Raw genomic sequence first — 19057 nt, 5'->3', positions numbered from 1 at the left:
ATTCAATTTATTTTTCTTATGTTGAACATGATACAAGCTTTGGAGATGGAAAGCCGAAATTGAAGAAATAATTTTTTCTGCATCAAACCAATTCATCAATATCATCACACAATCAGGTTCTTCCAAAACAACAATTTTTATCTTGATATTTTTACAGCCCTGATAGCATGAACATTCAGCATAATGCATGACCCAACTTTACGTTTTTCGAATTTTAGATTCTACATAAATTGTGTATGCATTATATCTATAATTGTGGAATTATGTGAATTGATATTGCATGAAATTATATATAGATCAACATTAAATTATACATGCATATAATTGAATCTGAAAAAGAAAAAAAAAACAAAAAGTTGGGTTTTAAACCTAAACGAGCCTCGGCTTTAAGTCGCCTAACCCTGAGCAGCTAGGTCGCTAACCTACCAAGCCAGCAGCCTGAGCCACTGGAGTCGAGCCAAGTGGTGGTGCCCTGCTTTGGCAGGGATACACCGACTTGCATGTTCTGCTTTAGTAAAGGTGCACTGAACGGTATTGTGCTGCTTTGGCAGAGGCTACCGAACAAACCCTTCCAGTTTCAGCTGGAGTCTACCGAACCCAAGTCTGGGTCTGTCTCTCTCTCACAATCCTATTTCGAGTTTGTTTTACAACATATGGTAAAATCAGGTCTGCTAAGAGGTGGTATCACGCCCAAAGCATGATCCTTTACACCTAAAACTTCAAGAATAAAGAATAGTATTCCTGAACATCACCCCTGCATAACCTAATTCAATTTTGACGAAATAGATCGTTGGTTATACACTTGTATGTGCCTCTACCAATGTTGTGGAGGAGTATCATTCATGTAGTCAATCTGTGAGACTAATTTGCTCCACCTAACACATTTGGAATAGCGAAATTTGACATAGAATACCGTATTGGGCGAACCCCCTTGTATATTGGTTTACTTTATGAATACTTTATTTTGTTCTTGGATTTAAGATTGGTGTTTGGATGTCATGATTATGCTCGAATAAGAGTTAATTAACAAAAATTACAACATATGACTAATACAATTAACTCATACTTAGGTATGTTTTGTGGGGAAGTTAGCAATATGGTTCTATACTAACTTCATACCTAATCATCCCCTGACAACCTTTCAGGATTATCCAACCTGATTGTGGGCCATGGCACTGCCTTACATTGTCCAAAGGTATAAATTTTACCACAAAAGGAAGCCTTATACTCACTCATTCCGGAAGAACGCCTTTTGAGCTTTAAGGATATTAAAGAGCACTATTACCATATTGAAGCCAATGTAGAAATGGAGTAAAATTCCTTGGCATATTACCATATTGCATTTCCTACGAATATAGCCAGAAGCATATTCTAAAGAAGATGGAACGCTTAACGAGTGAATTACACCCATTTAGGCCCATTATGTGGCCAGCCAGAAACCCGCAATTTCAAAGAAATTTTCATTGTGGATGTACGTCTAGGATATCTAGGATGATACATGATGCGCTGTTTTGGGCATCCTTTTACCAGAAGTGAAGAAATCATACCTAGACGCTTACTATACCTTAGCACCCTCCATCTTTTCTACAAATGATTCAAATGGACATTTATGGACTGATTCAACCACCATGCGGACCATTTAGATACTTTATGGTATTGGTTGATGCTTCTACATGTTAGTCGATGTTGTCCATAAACTGCCTTCTCTACATTGGTGGCTCATATTAACAAGCTCAAGGCTTACCACCCTGATTATCTGATCAAATATATTTGATTGGATAAGTTGGAGAATTTACATCAAAAACTTTCGATGGATATTGCATGTCGATTGGGTTTTGAAGTTGAACATCCAGTACCCCATGTTTATACCTAGAACGACCCAGCATAAGCATTCATTAAATGCCTTCAAATGATTACGTGATCAATTGGTCATACATACCAAGTTCTTGATCTTTGCTAGAGGCCATGCAATATTGCAAGCAACCATGTTGGTTTGCCTGAGGCCCGTCACAACCCAACCTTATATAGCGTGTGTTAGTTGGTTACTAGATACGAACCCGACATGCGCATCTTTGGTTGTATGGTCTATGTGACATTTGTGTCGCCCTTACGTACAAATAAAATGGGCCTAAGATAATGATGAAAATCTATGTCGGTTATGATTATCCTTCTAATATTCGTTACTTTGTACCTTTGATAGGCGATCTCTTTACCACTCATTTTGCAAATTGTCGCTTTTATGATATGGTATTCCCGTCGTTAGAAGGATATAAGAATGTCAACGTTCTTACATAACAACGCGAATTATCGTGGATGTCCCCACTATGTCTCATCTAGATCGTTAAATTATAATCAGACACTTTCTCTGATCTAGTAAAAAGTGACAATATCACATAAATCAGTTGCAAATGTGCCTGCAAAGATGTGTACCAAATATACGACAAACCTTTACCCCGAAAACATGAACGCCACTATTGTGGCCGACCCTAGTACATTGATGGATAGCCAATCAATATGTCCTACACCAAAAGCGTGGCAGATCACTCGGTTCGAAGATTCACTTCCTTAAAAGTGGAGGAACGTGACATGAATGAATCCGTCCCTCAATCGCTGTCTTAATCTTTTTCATCTCATGAGATTAAATCTGGATTACTCCTAATACTTGAAATTCTTGGTCCATTATACTAGTTTGGATGAGATATGGAATTGGAATGGGATTATCATAAATAATGTTTCATTTATATGGTAACTACCGACATAAATGAAAATCGACGATAACAAACCATGTTTCGTTGCTTAGTGTCAACGTAAAAGTGATTGATCAACTAGAAGAATCAATCTATGATGAATGAGATGAATGAAATAGTGCAAATGACGCCTTGTGGTGCAATGCTTCTCTTATACGCCATATGATTGATTGCAACATTACAAACGTGGTTGTAGTATCTCTGGGATCATAATGCGAAACCTACATTGAGTTTCCAAATGACTTACATGTACTAATTCAAATAGTTCTAGACCACAAGAACACCTTATTGGTACTAATGAGGCATTCACTTGCGGATGCAAAACTATCCGGGCATATGTGGTATACCCGTCTAAGTGAATATTTGATCAGTTAGGGATATATGCCTTTGCATGTACAAAATCCGAAATGACTAGAGTTGAGAAAACTGACTCGCACCTAAAGTCGGACTTTAAGATGAATGATCTTGGAAAAACTCAATAGTACCTTGACCTGAAGTTTCAAGCTAGTTCTAATAGTATTCTGGTCTACCAGTCGAACTAGACCCAGAAGGTGTTACGTTTGAGTGTACCTTGATTGTCTGTACGCTAGATGCAAATGAGACATTTACGGAGGGTATGAAACATAAGGTTCCATATTGGAACGTGAGGCAACCATATCTAAGTACCATTGGCGTTTGTTGTACTTAGCTCATTGCACTATATCAGACATCTTATGTGTTGATAATATTTTGGCATAAAGTAGCACTGCGCCTACATGCTAATTGGTGTTAAAGACATTTTTCCATTACTACGGATTTGGGCTTATTTATCCTTATGCATCTCATAATCGATCACACCCCCTTGATATTCAGAATGATGCTTACTTTGTGGGATTCATTGAATCAGACTATTTTTATGACCGCACAAGGTACATTATCGAATGGTTATGTCTTTATCATTAAGGAACACCGTAATATCTTAGAGGTCAACCAAATAGACCTTTGTTGCGAAACCTTTGAATCATTCAAAGACTCATTGTGTCTTATCACGTGAAAGATATGGTCGAGAACTCTTGTTAAGCATATTTGAACTCCCTACGATTTTCATCCATCGTTGAGGCTCAATAACGATCCATGAAGATAACGCCGTATGTATTGACCAGATCATGATACATCCAACAAGTCAACGCCAAACATATTGTGTTTACATCAGCATAAGCATCAAAAGATTGAAGTCAAGTAGTTTGATCCCAGACAACCTTGCTGACCTCTACACGACGTCATTGCCAAAGTCTACCTTCCAAAAGCTTGTCCAAGGAATTGGTATGCGTAACTTTCTCACTTGCGATGCTTGTAGTTTCATTTGGAAGTTTTGTCAAACTCAAGGGGAGTATCCAAAAGTATACCCACTTGACCTTAATGTACTATTTTTCCCTACGATTAAGAGCATTTTTCCCACTGGGTTTTTGCTACCTGACTAAGTATTGACGAGGCACCCATCATGGGTTGGTCATACCCTTATGTACGTCCTACTTGCATCTTGAAGGCGTATAGTTTTGACTTAATGCAACTTCTCACTTTTCTCCTTTAGCTATAGGCTTTTGTCCCACCTTGGGTTTTGCCATAACGAGGTTTTGTGAGTTTTACCACCCATGCATTCTTCCGTTTGTTTTGAGACTCATATTCGCTACTTGTTTAGACTAGACGAGACGACTTCATCTACATTTGCCTAAAGATCTTATGCGTCATCTACTTGAGTATTTGCACACTCAAGGATGAGTGTTGTGACATATGTTCTAATACATATTGTGATTGTGTAAATCCTAAGTAGAGATAGATTAGGAACCCTTTGAGATTTAGAAGATCTTTCCTAATAGACTTTGTGTTACTTGTAAAACAAGTTTTTCACCTCATTATTATTATAAATAAAGGCACAATGACTGAAGAATTAACACACAATTCCTCAAGTCTGTTCTCCACTCTCTTTCTCTCTATGTTGCACCCGTCAGTTAAAATATAGGCCATAACACTTTAAATATTCTCAAACTTATTTGTACATACAATTTATTGTCATTTTTACATATTTTCGTATATGCTTACGTATAAATTCAATTAATATTTAATATGCTAATATGTTTATATTGAGGGGGCAAAATGATAGTCCTTGTTTATTTCAGGGGCAAATGAATATTAAGACTTTCTTCTTCTTCTTTTTTCTTCTTTTTTTTTTGCGCGCCTTTGAAATGAGCGGATAAAGTCTGCTGCTGCTACGTCTCTCTCTCTCTCTCTCTCTAGCCAGTAGAGTGAAGCGCCACACTGATAGAAGCAACAAATGTTGGCAAACCCTAACAGTTGCAGGCTCCACTGCCCCAATCCTTCCCAATTCTTGCATCCAAACAGGCCCAAATGTTTCCTCTTCCCAAACTGCCCTCGTTCCCCCTGCTTCTCCAGCAAGTCCAAGTTCTGCAATTTGTCCCTGCTTCTGCCCAGAAAGACCAGCAAGAAGGGGCTTGGCATCAGAGCTTTGTCCGAGCCCGGCGGTGTTCCGTCGAGCGGTCCTCAGGGCTACCCTCAGCCGTACTCTGTCAAAATCCCTGTTGGTGATAGACATGTGAGTCGAGTTTCACAAAATCTGGTAGCTTCATCTTTGAAAAGAATGTATTTTGTATGCTTATTAGCCGCCCTTGTTCCGTGTTCTTTCGTGTTTTTGGTATCTTTTCGTTCATTGGATAATTGGGATTATCCTAATCTGTTTCTTCTTCTGTTTATATCATATTTAGAGAGATTTTGGATAGGATTTGCATCAAGTGTGTTGAATAAGTACTACAAAACTCCGTAAAGCAGTGTTAAAACTAAAGGAAATTGTATTCAGGAAGCTTTTGTAGAAACTCAAATGTAGTTTCTTCTGTTACAAATTAGTCATATAGCTGAAATGGACGAGATGTTGAAAGCAGAGTATAATAGGATCGAAAACCCAATTTCAAAATACTTCTGGTGTTCAAATTGAAAACGAAACAAACTAAGTGGAGGTCTTGCTGATTATTTCAAGCGAGTGTCATATGAAGTACTAATCTATTACTTCACAATGTTCGATTTTTTTTCTTTTGCGCTACTTTATATCTTCTTCAAAGGGCTCTTATCATGTGTTCCACTCATTTGCGCCTGGCAGTGCCATATGAATCACTTTCTGGAAAAATTAACTTCTGCAAAATGCATTTGAATTGAATTCTTCCACGATTGCCATAGATTATTTATAGAATCCTGCTATATGGAATGTCCCTTAGGACTGAAAAGTGTCCAAATATATGGGTTTTACAGAAAATGTTTATCAGTTCAGTTGAATTGTATGGACAATTGTGATATAGCTACTTTTTATTTAACAGAAAAAGATATACTGAATTAAGCTCGATTGTTTTATCATGTAATATTTATTTGGAATCTTTACAGATTTTGGTTGAGACAGGTCATATTGGGAGACAAGCCAGTGCTTCTGTTACAGTGACAGATGGAGAAACCGTAAGTTATTTGTGCCTGAAAGCAAATGGTTCCTTCTCTAGTCTTGTACTTTTTTCCAGTACTCAGCAGACAACTTTGTTCAGCATGTCATATATATATATAACTGTTATATTATTTGAGGAAAATTACAAGTTTTTTTCTTTTACGATACTGATTTACTAAACTATCATTTAGAATTTCCAGTTTTAAAGTGAACTTGTGCCATTTCCTGATTTTTACTTATATTTCGAATTTCCATAAATTTGGAATATTGATTTTCCACTAATATCATTTCATCCTTTCCTAACTCATATTTGTCATCTAATAATAGAAAGCATTAATGTTTTGCATTTGATATGCAGTAAAACTTTAATTCCTGCTGTTATTTTGTAGCTGAATTTAGGTATTCTTCCTTTGAAGATTTAGCAGATTTATGTTTCTTGTTGTAGATTGTTTATACATCTGTTTGTCTGGCCGACACTCCAAGTGAGCCTTCGGACTTCTTCCCTCTCTCGGTACATTATCAGGAGCGCTTTTCAGCAGCAGGTCGAACTAGGTTTGTCTTGGACTTTATTCCTCTGTGGTTAGTTGGTTAGACTCTTACTTATTGCTTGTGCAATTTAATACTTTGTATTTGACATTGTTTTAGTGGAGGCTTTTTCAAACGAGAAGGAAGGGCGAAAGATCATGAGGTACTTGCCACCAGCTTTCAGTATTAAGAACCATTGATCACCCCCCAACCCCCGCTTGACAGCTGAAGTTGTCTTGATTAATCATAGACATGCTTCTTCTCAAAAAATTAATCATAGACGTGCAGTTCGAAATGCTTGTTTCATGCGATTGCTATCACATTACTTTATAGGTCTGGTGTAGTGGTGTGTTTATCTGTTCTTCCTTTAGAAAACATGCAGCAGTTTGCCTTCTTAAGTTTTACATGTAACGGCTAGGTCCCAGGAATGAAGGAATCAAAGGTTGAATGCTTACTGTTTCTTTTTATTGAAAATGATGTTTTCTTTGATTGCTCTTTAGAGGTCTGTGCTCTTTATCAGCCACCGAAAATTCAGATATGCCTTTTGGCCAGTTGGTAGCTCCTCTCCTCATCAATAAGGGTGGAAGGTGTGGTTGTGGGTTCACGTCGTGCTGGTTCTCAGTTTATTTGCCAAACCAAAAAAAGAAAATATAAATGTAGATATGGCTTCTTATCAAGCATGTATATTTCAGATCAGATTTAAGAGCAGAAACTGTAGCTTGGAATTATTGTCCTAAACTTTCTAAGCTTTTCCTCTCTTTTGAGTTCCCATATTGGGAAGATCGTCTCACTACAAATCCCATATAAATGTACTGTTTGTATTCTTATTACATAACTCAACATTCCACCTTTTTTAATTTTTAAAAAAAAATATTTGTTTAGCTTTATTTGGGAGGTCTGGTTCTGTACTATAGTGGATGGAATTGATCTGTCTGGTTCTGTGCAGGTTCTCATATGTAGATTGATTGATAGGCCTTTGCGTCCAACTATGTTGAATGGCTTCTACCATGAAACTCAGATACTCTCTTGGGTACGTTCCACATGAGTTTCAACTGCATATATGTATTTGTTTTTAGATTTGTTAATTGCTTTATTTAAGCAAATAACTAAATAGGTGGCTGTGTCTATTTTATAATTATTTAAATTTTAACTTATCAAAAATTCTTCTGGTACATGTGAATAGAATGCAATATAGAAATAAGGTGCCATTATATTGCTTGGTTTATGTTTCGTCTTGCTAACAACTTCCTTTGTCAACTATCCCTACAGGTTCTGAGTTATGATGGTTTGCATTCTCCTGATTCTTTGGCAGTCACAGCAGCTGGAATAGCAGTGTAAGTCTGGCTGTTCCCAATTCTCTGGAGAATTTATGACGCACATCTTACAATTTAGTTCACCTTTCTTACAGAAGAAAATGACATTTTTTAGGCCTAATTATTCAACTTCCACAGGGCTCTTTCAGAAGTTCCAAACTCAAAAACCATAGCAGGAGTGCGAATTGGTCTTCTCGGTGACAAATTTATCGTGAATCCAACAACAAAGGAGATGGAAGACTCCGAGTTGGACTTGTTGGTTGCTGGCACAGATACTGCAATACTGATGATAGAGGTAAGTTACTGAAATGTTAAATGTAATGTTTGACAATTCCAAATTCTCAGCCTCTGTAATTTTCTTTAGGTGTAGCGGAAGGAATGTCTATTGCAGGGTATTGATAAACAATATTTAATTTAACTGTTCATTGATATGCTATTGTAATTGGAAAAAAAAAAACATCTTTTAGTAATTTTCATCTCAAATTACAGTGTGGACAATAGTATTTAGAAAGGGTACTATGCTATCCAATACATAGTCAACAGCGAATCAAATTGCACCCTTGCTGTTGAAAAAAAAAAATCTTTTAGTAATTTGCATCACTTCAAGTAGATTTTTACTTAGTTTTGGGCTTTTAAATTCATTGTTTATCTGCATTACTTTATGTACTCATTATACATTTGACATGAAAGTATTAATTAACAGTTTTCATTCTTTGGTGGTAGATATAGTAGTTCCACAAAGTTTTCTATGTTTCCTTGTCTTCATGGTGCTGACACACACCCATTGGTGTAACATCTTATTTGCAGGGCTACTGTGATTTTCTCACAGAGGAAAAGTTGCTGCAAGCAGTAGAAGTTGGGCAGGTTGTTACTTCTTTTGAGTATGCAGTCTACTTGCTTGCACGAGTTATAGTTTAGTATTTGTTTTAGGTTAAATTAAGGATTAAGCTAAGTTCAATTATCTTGGCCTTGCCAAGACTAAACCCTAGATCTTCTAGTTAGACTAGCAGCAAGCTTGGAGCTTGTATGTTATGTACTGTATGGAAGCTATATTTATATAAAATAAAAAAAATAAAAAATCCAAACCATGTGCACTAAGTCATTGCTGGCAGATCTGCAACTCTATTTGGTTGGTCAAAGAGTTTTTTTTGTTAGTTATTTCTTTGATTGTTTATTAGAACAATCCCACAACAGACACAAATCCACATTAGATGTATAAACTTTACTTATACACCAATGTCAGGATGCCATACGAGCAATTTGCAATGAGGTAGAAGCTTTGGTTAAGAAGTGTGGAAAGCCAAAAATGCTTGATGCAATCAAATTACCTCCCCCTGAGCTATATAATCATGTTGAGGTATGCTCTCTCTCTGTTTTTTGTAACTGAAAGATATCACCTTTTGAATTAGATGATTGCTGAGTACTTAGTTTTCCATAAGAAAAGTGTTTTTCCTTTACTTTTTGATATGTGCCAAGTATTAAGTACTCATGAATTATAGATTACCATGTGCAGGAAATTGCCGGTGATGAGTTGGTAAGAGCTCTGCAGATTAAGGGAAAGATTCCTAGAAGGAAAGCTCTCTTGTCATTGGAAGGAGAAGTTTTAACTATACTTACAGAAAAGGGATATGTTAGTAAGGATGCAGCTCCCGGAGGCAGTGAAACGATACCGGATATATTTGAAGATGAAGAAGAGGATGAGGAAGTGGTTGTGGATGGTGAAGTAGATGAGGGTGATGTTCATATAAAGCCTAGTTCACGAAAGTCAACCCCCTTGGTATAGAACAGTTCTTTCTATTCTGCATTCAAGTGTTTTGTGGTTATGTGAATGACATTATCTTTTATTGTGTGTGTATATATATGTAGTGTATGTATTTATAATATTTAAGAAAGATGGAATTATCTATTTCTTATTTGTTTTCTTAACTAGAAGTTTTGATTTGTTGATTGCTCTTGAATGGTGTTTATAAAAGTTTGTATTATTCTTGGTCTGTCTCTGAGTTTTCTGAACGCATGATTGTGAGTGCAGTTTTTGATACGGTAATTTTTATTGTTTTCTAGTTCTTTTCTGAGGTAGATGTGAAGCTGGTATTCAAAGAAGTTACATCCAAATTTTTGCGAAGACGCATTGTGGAGGTATGAACATTTTCTTCTAGTTAGATAAGCTTTACTTAACAATATTTGAGGTAGATGTGAAGGTGGTGCTTACTTAACTAGGTATTGTATTATAGGTTAAATTATGACTTTAAATATTTAAGTATCAAACTGATAGAAACCTTATTTTTAACTGGGAAGTAGATTTTTATCATCTAGCTGTTACAAGTGCTATTCTAGTTCATGTCTTAGACTTTTTTTGGTTGTTACAGGGTGGTAGAAGAAGTGATGGACGTACCCCAGATGAGATACGTCCAATTAATTCAAAATGTGGACTTCTTCCAAGGGCACATGGAAGTGCTCTTTTCACACGTGGGGAAACACAGGTTTTGAATTTTATTATTCAGCATGACTCGATGACTTACCTGGTTGTGTTTTGTGCACTGTAACTACTCTTTTAGGTTGTTCTATTGTGATTAATATGTGTAGTTAAAACTTAAATCATGTGTAGATAGTTACCTGTTGTTCATGTATGGTCGCCTTTGCGACATATGCGCTTGTGTTTTAAGGATTTCAGCATGATTTATTTCTTCCAAGCACTTAGTTCCATGAATGGAGCTATCCCAATAGTAAAAGCCAGTTACCTCTCGTATGACTTTAATAGTATGAATGGTTTAGTGGTATTCCTCTTCACTTATAAACAATGTATTAAAAGCGTGAGGCGTGAGCGAGGCATCCGAGGGATAGCCCAGCCTAGGCGTGAGGCATGAGGCGAAGCCTCACGGGACCTAAATTTTTTAATATATACACTGAGCGTACACTTATATTATATTAAAAAAAAAGATTATTAATCAATAATCACCCTAAGCACACACATATATTATAAATACATATACACACATATATATACATATATTATATTTTACATATATATATATATATATATATATATATAATAGATGATGAAAAGCACAATGAGCACACATATAACAATGCACGTAGAAGGCACACACATCCATTATATAAAAAATAAAAATCAGAAAACAAGGTAAAGAGGTGATAGTGCAAGGAAGAGGTATGAGGTAGTTAAAACCCTACCCAAAATTTGGGTTTGGGAGTAATAAAAAAAAATTAAAAAAAAAAAAAAAAAAAAAAAAATCCCCTGAGGCGCGCCTAGGCGGCTCCGGTGACGCCTTCCGGCGCCTTCTGCCCACTCCCTCAAAAACAGAGGCCTCGAGCCCAGCCTCACAGGGCACCTAGGCGCACCCTGAGGCAAGCCTTTTAAAACATTTTATAAGTGAGAGGTCTTAGGTTTGATTCTCACCGAAGGCGGGTTTGAACCACATTATTGCTAGCTCATTGTGAGGCTAAGCCACCCCCTCCCCACTTAGTGTAGATAATATCGTTTGATAAAAAAAAAAAAAAAAAAAAATATATATATATATATATATATATATATATATATATAGTATGAATGGTTTTACAAATTAATGTGAATGGCTTTTGAAATAGGGTTATGTCTGGCTATCCCAGTCGTTGAAGTTACCTCTTATATGTTGTTAATGAGATCAGTATACTAGTGATGGAGCCGAAGAGTATCATTGACTTCTTTAATTCGTTTAAAGCCTCTCAGTTGACTCTCATTTGTACTAAGCCTGTTGCTAGTCTCTTAATGCACAGTTTTTATATATAGATTTTTTAGGTTGTCACATTGCCACTCTTATCTTTATTTAGTTTAATCTCATATCTTGCCAGAAAATGAATTTCTCAGGCAATCATTTAACAAGTGTTATTTATTCAGTTATGTGGGTATTTCAAGGCTGTAAATGTTTTTGGTTTAGCTTCATTAACCATTTCTTTTCATTTTTTCTATTGTAGTCATTGGCTGTTGTTACACTCGGGGATAAACAGATGGCACAGAGGTTAGACAACCTAGTAGGTGATGACGAATGGAAGAGATTCTACCTCCAGGTCTCTCTATATATCTCTTATTCTTGGTAACTTCGCTATGTGGTAAACATTTTTTGGCAATGTAGTGGCTCTGGCACACATGTAGTTTCCTACAGATATAAATATGTACATCTGTTCATGATGTGGTATTCTGCCCTTCTTTTCTGATTTTAAGTTGATTTGTCTTTTGTGATTTCATCTGTTTCCTTTAAGCATTTAACTTATGATTGTCATCTATTGTCATTTTCTTTTGTGTTATTTTGGAAGTTATCGTCATAATTACCAACATGGTCATAATTGGAGTTACAGAGAAACAAGTTGTTTGATTTCATAACAATTTTCTCTGTTTGAACTTTGGAATTACCACCATTCATTGATGTTTGAACTCCACTATGTAAATCATGCTGCAATTATTACCATTGCCATTTCAAAATATTTTTGCATTTCTTCATGTTAAAGCATTTGGGAACCTGGCTAATAATGTATTGATTTTTCAGTACACATTTCCCCCTTCATGTGTTGGGGAAGTTGGACGGACTGGAGCCCCTAGTAGAAGAGAAATTGGCCATGGAATGCTTGCTGAGAGAGCTCTTGAACCAATTTTGCCTTCCGAAGATGATTTTCCTTACACTATACGTGTTGAGAGTACAATTACTGAAAGCAATGGCTCTTCAAGGTTGGCCTTCCACTGAATACTTAATTTTATTATCAAATATATTTCAAACATATATAGCATGGTCAATATTCTTATGAATGGTTTTGCACATATTAATCCAACTTATACCACTAAAATGTACATCTTAACACCATTCTTTTGTGGAATACAGTATGGCATCTGTTTGTGGGGGCTGCTTAGCTTTGCAGGATGCTGGGGTTCCGATCAAGTCCTCTATAGTTGGGATAGCAATGGGTATGGTTTTGGAAACTGAGGAATTTGGGGGAAATGGTGCTCCATTAATTCTGTCTGACATAACTGGATCTGAAGATGCATCCGGGGATATGGATTTCAAGGTCTTATGTTCTAGAATTTATTTAATTCACTATCCTAGAGTTTTTGTTGGTTTTTCCTTGATTTTGTTCATATCTGAAATCATCTGTTGTCAAAGTGGTCTGCAAAGATCATGCTTTATGGCATCATATTTGTATTGAATAATTCAGTGATTGCAGGTTGCTGGAAATGAAGATGGTGTAACTGCATTTCAGATGGACATAAAGGTCAGCTATCACATATGTGCTGTTTGTGTTGTGTGGGATTTCTGTGCATTTTAGTAAGTAATAATCAGAAGCACTCCTATCTTAGGTGAGCGGGATTACATTACCAGTTATGAGAGAGGCACTCCTACAGGCAAGGGATGGCCGGAAGCATATTATTGGTAAACTTTACTAATTACTTTTCTCTCATAAAGGTAGTTGCACTGATTTACAAGAGTTCCTAATAAGTCTAGTAAAACAAAAGTACAGTTATTACAAAGTCAACTCTCCTAACTAATTTTACGCTAATTATATCCTAATTACAGCGACACATGCTAACAGTTTTTGTTGAAAATTTATATCCTTCTGACAAAGGTGCTACTATGTAAAAGTGCTACAAGGTAAAAATACTGCCTCCAAGCCACTCCCAAACATGTGCCAACACAACCAGCAAATTATCTGCAGTTGAATTGATTAAACACTTTTTTCTTGCTTTAGACGGCTGCATGTGTACACATGTTGTTGATCATCTTAACTTCTTGGATTAGAGCTAGTGGGTCAATTTATATGTTTGTGTGTTACACTTTTGTGGGTTCTAAACAACTACAAAAGATGTTGAGTTTAGTTGTTTGGATTGTAGAGATATCGTATTTTGTAGTATTTTGTTCTGTCAGTGGAAGTTTGAAGTTAATTTTTTGTGTTTCTGTTATTTTGGGTAAAAAAATTAGCGGAAATGTTGAAGTGCTCACCTCCTCCTTCAAGATCGCTTTCTATGTATGCACCACTGATTCACATAATGAAGGTTTGTTAATTACCGGAACAATATTGCTAAGCAAGTTATAAAACTGATGATCTGAAGTATGTAATCTGCTTCTTGCTCACGACCTGTTATTGTGATAGGTCAACCCTGAGAAAGTAAACTTAATCATTGGTAGTGGTGGGAAGAAGGTGAAGAGTATTATAGAAGAGAGTGGAGTAGATGCCATTGACACACAAGATGACGGGATTGTAAGAGCAGACAATTACCCAGTCAGATCATATAATTCCCTTAAAAATTTCACCGCAAATATTAAATATTACTCTTGTTCTGGGTATTGCAGGTGAAAATTACTGGCAGGGATTTGTCTAGCATAGAAAAGTCTAAAGCTATTATTACTAACTTGACAATGGTTCCGTCAGTTGGCGATATCTTCAGGTAGCTGTTTCTTATGCGGAAAAATAGACTCATTCACAAAAGATACTGTTATTGCCCTTATAATTCAAAGTATTAAACTTCAGCAAATTTTTTTTTTTTTTTTTTTTTTTGTAAAATTTAAATGCATTATCACTTTTACGTATAGTTTATACAGTTGGAGAACATTCCTTGATCTCTTTCAAATATGTTGTCAAGAACCATGCTGTATATAAAATTATGTAAAATACATGTCGAGTGAAAGTAATGGTAATGTTAAATTCTGAGGAAATGTAGTAGTTATTAATTATATATAATACCACAATATAAGGTGGTACATTTTGTCCAAAATGTAGAGTCAGCCTACTTGCAAGAATAGAGAGATCTCATTTAAACTAAAGTAATTTATGAAACTATTGTCAATAATCTTATGGACTAAAGATCAGGATCTAATAATCCCCTTGATTTTGTATCTTTTTGTATTTATTTATTTTCTGAGGCTTAGTGAAAGAGTATATCAATATATTAGCTGAAAACTGGCCAAAGTCCCCTTACTCATAAGAACTCCGGGCACTCTGTTGCTTACTAGAAATTGTAGGCTATCTGAATTTTGTGTCTGCTACTACCAGAACGTAGTTTCTGTCAAGTGCGGTATGGGAACTCATAACCGATGCATGTTGTCATTCATTAGTGTATCTGGAAACAGGACATCATTTTCATATGCCTTCTGTGTGGTTAATTATGGTTTAGATTAGTAGCTAACTGTTTGACTTTCTGGCTTTGATGTATCAGGAACTGCGAGATCAAATCAATAGTTCCATATGGAGTATTTGTGGAAATAGCACCTGGGCGAGAGGTATAATGCAGTGCATCATTAGTACACGATTTATTAGTTCTTTTGCCTATGTAAGCGTTATAAACCTGGTGTTATAGATAGGCCTCAACTTATAAATAAATGGGGTTAAATCAGTACATCAACAGACATCTCACTTCTCAATCTTTTACAGGGACTTTGCCATATTAGTGAGTTGACTTCGGAGTGGCTGGCCAAGGCAGAAGATGTAAGCACATAATGTTTTTCAATATTACTATATGTGTGTGAGTGTGTTATGATCATGGAGATAAAAGCTTTCTTGTTTATTTTTCTAACAGGCTGTTAAAGTTGGAGATCAAATTGATGTTAAACTTATTGAGGTACGTTCGACCATTCCTGACATCTTTAGAAAAAACAAAACCTAACGTGAACTGCTCAGTGATAACTGACAAGTGATTAATTTAGTGTGAAATCATAGATCTTTGTCTCAGTGGAACAATAACATTTTCTAACAGCCAAATAAATAAGAAATTGTAGAGTTTCCTTATCCTAGAAGTGCGAAGAATGTCTTTTCTAATAAGATAAGCAAAATCCATTACCGTCTATGGTCCTGCAAACGTTGGTCTTCTTAAATGAGTTTGAATCCAGTCGTAACCTTTGCATCAAGTTGCTACCTCATGACTTGAGTCTCTGTATTTGTGTTTTCTAGCCTTATACTTGAACCATTGCATTCGCCAATGAACTTTTAATTCTCCATCTTCCATTGTAAGGCCCCTTTCCATTCAACTCCCTTAAACAAAATGATGAATCCTCGCACAATTGAAGACATGTTGACAAGATTACTTATTAGACTTGGTTCAAAAATTTTATGCCAATGCATACGACTGCCAGATTTTGATGGCAACAACTTGAGCATTCATGCGAGAATTTGAAGTACAACCATCCTTTGCAAAATCTGTCCATTATCCCTGGCATAAAAAATTTGGAAACATTTCTAATGTTGAAATTTCAACAAACATTGCATATTGGTTTTAAGAAAACTCTTTTATAAATAGACTACTGACAAGAATGCATGGTTGCAGACCAGATGCTTTGTGTTTGTTTTCTCGTTCGGTAATCAGTATAGTTAATTTCTAAATTTTTTGTAGTGTTTGTTTATGTATAGCTCTGCCATAACCATGACAGGGCCTTCATTTTTCATTCCTTGCTGTCTATTGATCGAGTTTTGCTTTTACTGGGCCAACTATGAAGAACTACAATCAGATAATTTGGCCATATAATGCAGGTAAATGAGAAGGGGCAACTTCGCCTTAGCCGCAAAGCTCTACTTCCAGATACAGGTGCAGAGAATGCCAGTGCAAAGCAGTCTACAGGTGACTCGAATGATGTAGCTTCTCAAGAATCATCTGACAAGGGTTCTCCAAAGAGGGAAGAGCTCCCGCAAAAGAAGTTTATTCGGAGATTAGTCAGCACTGCCAAAGATAGACCAAATATCAGCAAAGACAAGACAAAGAAGAGCAACAGTAAAGTAGTCAGTAGCGTCTCCAGCACGGACGAAAATACTTTAGTGAATGGAGAGGCTAACATCGGATAGTATGGAATTTTCTTCTTGACTAACTCACGAGGATGACTTATAGCTCCCATTTGTCATGTTGAAAAATGATGGTGCAGTGCCTCCAGCTAAGGAAGAAATGGTATGAGTTAACTCCTAATATATTCTCTAAATGTCATATATGCATGCATGTACATATTTCGGGTTCATATGATCTGCCTGAAGTAAACTAGATTTTGAGCATGATATATAACGTTGTCTTTGTATTGCTTAAGCATTCACTAATTAGAAATGATGGAATCTGCTTTCGACAGGAAATCATTTATTAGCGTGTACCAAAAGGCTCGCCTCTCGTGCATTGACATGAATGTGTCACATTTTACCGAGGAACCTGACTAAGTGTAACTACACCATGTGTTCTTTAGGAAAGCTGGGAACTCTTATGAGCTGGGAAAATTTGCTGAAGCAATGATTCTTACTTGCTCAAGACCCCATTTGGTGTGGGGTAAGCTTCCTTGCTAGTTGCTTGAGAGTTTCTTTTGCAGTACAGGAGGATGCCATGGTGCATTTTTTGTTCAGATGAGATTGAACCTTGAATTGTAACACTCTCTTTCCTCTAACGGTTATATTCTTGTCTTGAGTGTGCAGTATCAATGGAAATGGTTGCAAAGTCGCATTCTGTGACTTGACTTTTGATTGAATACACACACACTATATATATTAAGAAAACCCTATTGTCAACTTTTTGCCACTTTTTTTTCAATTTTACCCTCACTTTTGAGAGATACTCTTGAGACAAAAAGGAGGGCAAATAGTAATTTTGTACCTTTTGACAAAATGACAATCATATCCACATTTTTCCTATTTTACACTCACTTTTGATACATAATATTTAACATAAAGAGGATAAAATGGTAATTATGTAATATTCAGAAAAATATGCCCTTATTAAGAGATCACATCATCATTTCCTCTTACTCTTTAAAATTTTGATGTTTTTTGGATTGTTTGAATGAACTGAAGTGGTTGCACTTGAGGAGAACGTGGAAGGAGGTGTGTGTTCACACACAAAATGTGTGCTCTCTACTAATATATATATATATATATATAGACACGCATATGTAAATATGTATAAAATACATATAAGAATATGCGTGGTGTATATTGTATACAAATTAAAAGTTGGAAACCCATCACTGAACTTATTTACAAGAGCAGCAAACTTAATTAATTAGCAGCTAGGGCTTAAACGATAAGAAAGAGCATACAGTTTGCATGAGAGTGAGTAGGAGGAGTATAACAGCAGCAATTGTAGAAGCAATTTTCCAAGGGGTGTCGAACTAATCGCGCTTCAAAGTCGCTTTCCACTTGTGCCAAGGGTTACTCGTGCAGTAGTCATGCAGTTCCCGACATAGATCCAAGTAGTCATGTGGCCAGCCCATCTTGCTGATGCGGTCGAACAAAGCCACCAGATCTGTGTTGCTGCCCAGCATGCTTGATATAATTCCTCTCTCGATGAGTATGTCCACGTCCTTGGAAGTCCTGATCATCCACCCCATGAAGAATATGGACCGGGAGACGTACTTTCCACCTCACTGTCTAAGGAAACTCTCTAAAACTTTTCATGAACTCTGTTTAATCGTTATTTATGTGCCAATATTATAAAATATTATGCGAAAAAACATGAGATAAGAGAGTCCATGAAAAGTTCATAGAGAGTCGTACTTTTAAGAGTCTCCTCAAGGCAAAAAAGTCTCTATCAACACAATTTTGATGTGTTTAATTAAATGAGGTATTCGCGATTCCCTCCCCCAACTTTCTCCTTGAATTTTATTTTAGCCGATTGTCCCCCTAAACTTTTATAATTTGCTAATTTTCTCCCTGAACCTTAATTTTAGCCAATTACCCCTAAATTTTTATAATTGACCAATTTCCCCCTTAAACTTTAATTTTATAATTGGCCACTTTCTAGTATGGAATTTGTTAAGACGAGTAATTACTTTTCTTATTTGATTTTAGATATTGAATTGAACTAGGTGAACTAAGGCGGTCATATGAATCAAGTCAGAAGGAAGGCTAATGAAATGGCATCACAACATCAACATGTTGCTGAAAAAGCAAGACCATGGAGAAGATTCATAGTTTTCCACATTACAGAGAATTTTCAAACAAAAAGTGTACGGAGTGAACTAGTGGAAGAGGAGAAGAAGAAGAAGAAAAAA

The 19057-nt window shown here is 36.2% G+C and overlaps 1 protein-coding gene across 1 annotated transcript; it reads left to right on the top strand.

The window, feature by feature from the left end:
• The first annotated feature begins 4964 nt into the window (after positions 1 to 4964).
• On the top strand, positions 4965 to 17576 carry LOC126593441 (probable polyribonucleotide nucleotidyltransferase 1, chloroplastic). Its single transcript, XM_050259523.1, has 25 exons — positions 4965 to 5337; positions 6174 to 6242; positions 6671 to 6777; positions 6871 to 6913; positions 7697 to 7780; positions 8020 to 8084; positions 8202 to 8358; positions 8871 to 8927; positions 9307 to 9420; positions 9577 to 9840; positions 10125 to 10199; positions 10430 to 10543; positions 12036 to 12128; positions 12605 to 12783; positions 12935 to 13118; positions 13275 to 13322; positions 13408 to 13480; positions 14027 to 14100; positions 14199 to 14306; positions 14399 to 14493; positions 15262 to 15325; positions 15477 to 15530; positions 15622 to 15663; positions 16569 to 16977; positions 17150 to 17576. Exons 1-24 carry the CDS (start codon positions 5059 to 5061, stop codon positions 16875 to 16877), a joined length of 2751 nt encoding a protein of 916 aa, XP_050115480.1. The 5' UTR covers positions 4965 to 5058; the 3' UTR covers positions 16878 to 16977; positions 17150 to 17576.
• The last annotated feature ends 1481 nt before the right edge of the window (positions 17577 to 19057 follow it).

Source organism: Malus sylvestris, chromosome 12, assembly GCF_916048215.2.
Source record: "Malus sylvestris chromosome 12, drMalSylv7.2, whole genome shotgun sequence".
Classification (NCBI taxonomy): Eukaryota; Viridiplantae; Streptophyta; class Magnoliopsida; order Rosales; family Rosaceae; genus Malus; species Malus sylvestris.
This window is presented reverse-complemented; position numbering and strand designations above follow the sequence as displayed.

Excerpts from the sequence above, each read along its gene's own strand:
- LOC126593441 (XM_050259523.1), top strand. The coding sequence starts at position 5,059 with ATGTTGGCAAACCCTAACAGTTGCAGGCTCCACTGCCCCAATCCTTCC. Across the intron at positions 8,085-8,201 it reads ACAGCAGCTGGAATAGCAGT|GGCTCTTTCAGAAGTTCCAA; the intron begins GTAAGTCTGGCT and ends CAACTTCCACAG. Across the intron at positions 12,784-12,934 it reads GAAAGCAATGGCTCTTCAAG|TATGGCATCTGTTTGTGGGG; the intron begins GTTGGCCTTCCA and ends TGTGGAATACAG.